At 53.6% G+C, this 7,212-nt stretch overlaps 1 protein-coding gene across 1 annotated transcript; it reads left to right on the top strand.

Moving 5' to 3' along the window:
• The first annotated feature begins 6,074 nt into the window (after positions 1–6,074).
• On the top strand, positions 6,075–6,710 carry LOC147698569 (uncharacterized). The gene has a single exon (XM_086933461.1). It carries the CDS (start codon positions 6,075–6,077, stop codon positions 6,708–6,710), a length of 636 nt encoding a protein of 211 aa, XP_086789587.1.
• The last annotated feature ends 502 nt before the right edge of the window (positions 6,711–7,212 follow it).

Genomic DNA, 7,212 nt, shown 5'->3' with positions numbered 1-7,212 from the left:
TATATATAGCCCCCAACTCAAGCCGTGCAGTTTTTAGAACAGACTGTAGCCATTTATCATATAGTGGGGGGGCTGGATCTTTCCATAACATGCAAATTTCTCTGCGAGCAATAATAATTAGAGTAAAAAATAAGGCAATCTGTTCCTCACTGAGCTCGTTAGTAGTTTCCGAGTCCAACCCGAATATTACCCTCACCCCATTCAGACCAATATTTACTTTTAAAACACTATCCAGTGTCTCTCCTACTTTTGTCCAAAAGGGACCAATCACAGGGCAATCATAGAACATGTGAATATCGTTCGCCTCTGCTGAATTACACTTTGGACATAAAGGGGAGGGACAAACAAACTTTGCTATTTTTTTTGGCGTGAAATACAACCTATTTAATACAAAATAGTGGTTCTTTTTCAATGAGGCCGACTTAACATACCTATATAAGAATTTAAGAGATCTTTCATAGAGCTCGGCGGCAGAAGCCTCAAAGACAGATGCACTCCAAACCTGGTTTAGGGGCGTGGCTGTGGACTCTTCCGAATTCAGCAATTCTCTATACCAAAGGGCTACCTCTTTCTTCCTAACACCAACAGAACGGAGTGCTACCTCAATTTCCAATTTTCCCCCTATATTGTCTTTCTCTGTAACAAACCAGGAGCGAAGTTGGATGCACTGCACCATTAGTGTCAATATTCATCTGTACTCTACTCATCCAGGGTTTATAAGAGCATCACTAGTGTCCATTCACAGATCTACAACTACACTACTAAGGACTGGAGTAGGCTGGAGTAGGTTGAAATAATATACATATAAAGCACACCACCGGCGCCTCCATATGGAGTGGTATAGGACTGGAGCCCTCCTAGCCCGCTTAGTGAAGCGGGACACATCTAGGGTACCCATCTTGATGCAGCAGGATAGTGACAGGAAACCAGTATACACACAACAAGAAATAATAGAAACCTTGGCAAACATTTGGGCAGGGTATACGGGAAATGTACATCCCCTATGCCGGCCACAGTTTGGGACTTTTTGGCCTCTCTGGATCTCTCACAGTTGGATCCGGAGGTAGCAGGAGCTCTTGAGGGCCCGATCACCAAGGAGGAGGTGATGGCAGCCATCAGGAATCTCAGGCCGGCAACGAGCCCTGGAAGCGATGGCATCCCGATTTATTTCTATCAATGGTTTGGTCCTCAACTGGTGGATCTCCTTATGGAGGTTTATGCTGCAAAGGGCGAGGCTAGACGAGCCCGCCTCTAGGGCCCGGCCCCCCGGCCCACGCCGCGCCCTCATTGGAGGAAGCTCCTGGACGGTAGCCCTATGGGCGACCGGCCAGGGGAAGTACTTCCGGGTCTTGCGGGTGACGCACGTCCGGTGGGGGCGTGGGGCAGAGGCCATGACCTATTTAGGTCAAGACCACGCTGCCCTCGGCCTCTTTCCCCGCCAGCACCGGACCTGCCCACACCCCCGCGACCCATTACTGCCAGTCGCCTGGCGATTAATTTCTTTATTCATTCTCGGCCACGATAGCTTCCCCTCCCCCGTAGTCGCTCCCTTATCGGCGTGTCCCCAGGAGGATCCGGCGGAGATCGGGTGGCTGCAGATCCGGGAAGCAGACGGGTGCTGGTGAACCGGGGTGGACAGAGCAGCGACCAACTCTTCAGGTAGGGTGTCGGGGCCCGCTGTGCTGGGGGCGTGCGCGGGAGTACCGAGACTAGGTTTTCCAGCCTCCTTGTTTGTTTGTCCGTCCTTTGCTTGTTGACCAGGGGGTGTCTCGGGGGCCCGCGTGCGCTTTCAGTGACCTCGAGGGTAAATTGGGACTCCGGCACCCTCACCTGGCGACGCGGTTTAGCGCAGGGCAGGGTAGCAGCAGCGCTCGAGGCGAAGGTAGAGGGAGTGTTAGCTGCGCAGTGGTAGAAATGCCGCCCAGGATCCAGGGACATAAGCGCAAGGATAAGGACCCAGAAATTGCACAGCTTCTTTCCCTTTTACTTGCCAAATTTACCAGGGAAGATGAGAGCAGCGAGGGGGAGGCCGAGGTGCCCCCCTCCGAACCCGAGGAGGAAGCGCCAGTCACCGTGGAACGCCCACGCAGGCAGGGGGTTCCCCCCAAGGCGGCCTTCCCGCCCCTAGTGAAAAAGCCGAGAGGGCAATCTCAGGGCGGTCACAGCAGCCGACAGAGGAAGCTCGCAGGGGCCAAGGGCGCTAACGCAGGGCGGCCAATGGGCGTGCCATTAGAGCCGTGATTTTGATAGTGCCCCCTCCCTTGCCTCGGGTCCCTGTGCCCTTCGAGCCGGAGATCACAGTAGTGCCCCCCCCCCTTGCTTCAAGTTCCAGTGGTTCCTCATTGCAGCGCTCCTACCGCCCCAGTTGTGCAACCTGCTGCAGGCGCGTCAGGGGGGATCTTAGAAGAAATCCGAGGGGCCATTGCAGCACTGGGATCAGCCCCGGTGGTGCCGGGTAATACAATGACGACTGTTCCTCCCCCCGCGAGCGTCCCCCCACCGGTGCCTCCTACAGAGCCTGAATCAGGGGGTGCCCTGAATGAGATATTGAGCGTGTTAAGGGCTTTGACCCAGGGGGAGCCATTCCAGGGGGTCGGTGGGGCAACTAATCCCCCGTGTGTAGCGGTTGCGCCCCCCCTGCCAGCGGTAGCGCCCGTGGCGGCGGCAGTTGCACCTTGGGTCCCAGCAAATGCTGAGGTGGGCCCCCTCGCTGAGATTAGGGAACAGTTAGCTCTGTTGGTTAAGGCGCAGGCATCGAGGGTCCCGGCGGCGCAAGCGGGGGTCTCGGCCCCTTCAAATACTACTAGCCCTTCAGGAGGTAAGCCTGAGAGCGCGAATAAGGAACCCGTTGGGGGTGCCAAGACTGGAGGGGGCCGGGGTTATGTGTTATCTAAACCAGGCCGCTTGGCAACGCACGTATCTCCAGAACTGAAGGAAAAAATTTGGAAAGGGGAATATGTAGATATGTTCTCGTTGATCAGACCCAAGAGAGTGGATGTTGAGAGCAAGGAAAGGGAAGGAAAGGATGGTTACCATAAGGACAGAAGGCCTAGGGTGGAAGAATCTGTTACAAACTGGCTTTTTGGATTCCAGGTGTTCATGACTGTGGTTATTGAGAAGAGGCCAGAGCTGGCAGGCTCTTTGATATTTTACATGCACAAGATTTTGAAGGCGCACACGACGCATGGTGGTACGGCATGGTTGGATTATGATAGGGATTTCAGGTGGGAGAAGGTACAGGACCCAGAAATGGGCTGGGATCAGGTAGAAGTCAATGTATGGCTTGAGAGTGTGAATGGCAAGTCAGGCGGGTCACAAGTCAGCAGGCAGCCCTTTCGGACCTCACAGGGAGGGCCTGGAGAAAAGAGGGGGGCCTGTTGGCAATTTAATAGAAAAGTGTGCACATGGTCCGCTGAGAAGTGCAGATACAGACATGCGTGCTCCTTCTGCAGTCATCCATCCCATCCTGAATTCAAATGCATCAAAAAGTCCAAAGAAAAGGGAGGTGGGGGCAGGGAGACTAAACCTGCCCAGCCATAAGCTGCCCACCCCTGTGGATATTGGGAAACTGATTTTTTGGCTGAATCAGTACCCTGACCGACCTGCAGCCAAAATGTTGTACCTTGGTTTCTCTGAAGGGTTTCGTATTCCAGCCCAGGGTGTCCCTCCTGTGGGATACTGCAATAATTTATTGTCTGCTAGAACACAGCCAGCGGTAGTGGAGGCTAAGGTAGAGAATGAGCGCGGGCTGGGGCGCGTGGCGGGCCCTTTCCCGGCCCCACCGCTTCCTGGTTTCGTGTGCTCTCCCCTAGGGGTAGTGCCGAAGAAGGAGCCGGGCCAATTTAGGATGATCCACAATTTGTCTGCCCCGAGAGGGGAATCTGTGAATGATGCTATCGACCCGGCTCTGTGTTCGGTGACCTACTCCTCCTTTGATGAAGCGTTGAGGAGGGTAAGGGACTTAGGCCCCCACGCCATCTTGGCCAAGACAGATATTGAGTCAACATTTCGCCTGTTGCCCGTGCATCCCGAGGACTATCACTTGTTAGGATTTCAGTTGCACCATCAGTTTTACTTTGACAAGTGTATGCCTATGGGGTGCGCCGTTTCGTGCAGGTATTTTGAATCCTTCAGTTGTATGCTCCAATGGTTGTTCACGTTCAGGACAGGGCACAAGGAGGTAGTGCACTATTTGGACGACTTCATGGTAATGGGTCCAGCGGCTTCGACAACTTGCCAATGGGCGTTGGGGCAGCTAGTGGCCATGTTCAGAGAATTCAATATCCCTCTGGCCCCGGGCAAGACGGTGGGCCCGGCGACATGTATGTCCTTCCTTGGGATTGAGATTGACACAGTAGTGGGTGAATGTAGGTTGCCCGCAGACAAAGTGCAGGCTTTTTCCCAGGCGATTGAGGCAGCATTAGCTGGTCCCAAGGTTACCCTGCACCAGTTGCAGGTGTTGGTGGGCCAGTTGAATTTCGCTCCGAGGATAATCCCAATGGGCCGCCCCTTTTCGAGATCAATAGCCAGAGCCATGGTGGGCCTAACACAGAAACACCACCGGGTTCGCCTTAGGGCAGAGGTGAGAGAGGACCTGAGAGTATGGCAAGACTTCCTGGTGAATTTCAATGGCGCGGTGGTTTGGCCTTCCCCCCCAGTGTCCAGCGCAGAATTAGGGTTGTACACAGACGCCGCAGGCAGCATTGGTTTCGGGGCCATCCTGGGACCTCGGTGGTGTGGGGCTGAATGGCCGGACGCGTGGCATGAGTGTGGACTGACAAAAAACATAGCCTTTTTGGAATTGTTTCCAATCCTAGTGGCAGTGACCATATGGGCTGAGCAGTTCAGGAACAGGTCAGTCATTTTTTGGTCGGACAATATGTCCGTAGTTGAGGCCATTAACCGCCAGGGGGCTACCTGTAAGCATATGTTGAGATTACTGAAGCGCCTGGTGTTGGTATGTTTGAAGTTGAACCTGTTGTTTAGGGCAGCTCACATTCCTGGGGTGGACAATCATGCTGCTGATGCTTTGTCTCGTTCTAAGCTGCAGGATTTCCGGAGGTATCATCCAGAGGCAGAGGACCGGATGACGGTGTTCCCACCATCACTGTGGAAGATTGGAGCCCCGCGTTAGCGGGGCTGGTAGGTGCCTCATTGAGTGATCGCACTCGGAAAGCATATCAGCAGGGTTTTTTGCATTACAGGACACTGGTGCATGAGGCTGGTTTCTCATGTTGGCATACTGATCAGGCGATGTTTAATTTTTTACAGCAACTCAGCGACCAGGGCAGATCCCTCTCTTATGCTAGGGCTCATGTGTCAGCGGTGGGGTTTTTCGCCAGATTAGCGGGAGTTTATGACCCTGGGACATCTTTTGTTGTCAAGCGGGCCTTGTCAGGTTGGGCCAGAAGGGAGGGCCCTAAGCGTGACACGAGACGGCCTTTAGATGTTAGGACCTTGAGGGACATACTGGGTGTCTTACCTAGCTTGTGCTCCTCTACTTTTGAGGGCACTCTGTTTTCTGCAATTTTTTCCTTGGCCTTTTATGGGGCATTCCGCTTAGGGGAAATTGTGGGGACATCTCGCAGTGACCACTCAGGGGGACTTCAGTTGGGAGACACAAGGGTGGGCTCTGGGGTCCTGGAGGTGATTCTTGGAAAATCAAAGACAGACCAGATGGGGAAAGGGGCAGTGATCCAGTTGTCCTCGGCGCCGGAGACTCTTATTTGCCCGGTTGCATGCATGCAGTCTTACATAGCCATCCGTCCAGGGGGTAAGAGTCAGGCGCTGTTCATTCACGAAGGTGGTGAGTGTGTCTCACAGTACCAATTCAAGGCAGTACTACGGTTGGCCTTAGGAAGTCTAGGACTAGGGGACTCAGGGTACTCGTCCCATTCCTTTAGGATAGGGCCCACTACTTTGGCAGTAGAGGCGGGGCTGTCATCCAATGCTGTGAAAAGAGTGGGCCGCTGGTCATCCAACTGTTATAGGCGTTATGTTAGGCCTGAATTACTTTGACTTCCGCCTGTACCATGCCCATGCTTGACCTTTCTATTTCTTTTCCAATTATTAGTATGCCGAGAAAGGTGGTGTGGGTGTTGGGTCACTCGTTCGTGCGGCGGGCAGCAGTGCGATTGCAACAGCGGCGAGTGCGGAAACCACCTAGTCTGGATGGCATCGAATTCTTGTGGCACGGTGTGGGAGGAATGCGCATCCGGCACCTGCGGCGGCTCGTGGACGACATCCGTGAACGTGAGGGACAGAAGTCCCCTGATTTACTCATCATCCACTTGGGCGGCAATGATATGGTGGACAGAGGACGCCTAGCGGTCAAAGAAGCACTGCTCACTGAATTTGCATGGCTGGGGAGGACCTTCCCGCAGGCCAGGATAGTGTGGTCCTGCATGATCTCACGACAGTGGTGGGGCAAGGATATTCGGGCAAGGACCCTCAATGTGTTAGTACGACGTCTAAATGGGGAGCTGGCAAAGTTGTGCTCAGTGAAGGGCCGCTTGCTACATCTTCCACACAAGATGATCTCAGGACCAATCATGTTTCATCAGGATGGAGTTCACTTATCTGACATTGGCACAGACACTTGGATCAATGGAATATGGTCTTTTGTGCAGAACTTGGCCGGTTGGGGGAAGGGCGACGGACCTTTGGGCCCTAGTCTCCCTTGTGGCGGAGAAGAGACATTAGAACACTAATAGATTGCCAGAATGGACGGGAGTCCGCCTTGCGCACTCCCTATGCCAGCACTGAGGGGAGAGAAGGTAAGCTCTCCGCAGGGGGATGGAGACCACTGGCTGGGGAGGCTAGGGCGACAGGTACGAGCCTCCTACGCAGCCTGGTGGACGAGAGGTGGGGCCCTGGAAGTGCCGGACAAGGACCCGAGGGCTGGGGCCCATCGCTCAAGAGACACAGGTGCGCGGCACCTTGTGTGGCCATCTTCCCTGGGGGGAGGCGAACCAGAGGGCCCCTTGGTGCTGGGGGAAAGAAGATGAAGTTATGAGCAATGAGAATTTGAATGATGCTTTAGGCAAGCTGATGAAGATGTTTTAATAAAGTGATAAATGTTGCTCATAATTTGAATAATTTTAATGTTTGAATAATCTTACGTCATGTTTATGAAATGCTATTAAACATGGCCTTTTTTACACCCACCACTTCTCTCAAGGTGAATATTCTTTGGTGGGTGAGCGGGCGTGG

The sequence above is a fragment of the Lissotriton vulgaris genome, chromosome 8 (assembly GCF_964263255.1).
Source record: "Lissotriton vulgaris chromosome 8, aLisVul1.2, whole genome shotgun sequence".
Taxonomy (NCBI): Eukaryota; Metazoa; Chordata; class Amphibia; order Caudata; family Salamandridae; genus Lissotriton; species Lissotriton vulgaris.
This window is presented reverse-complemented; position numbering and strand designations above follow the sequence as displayed.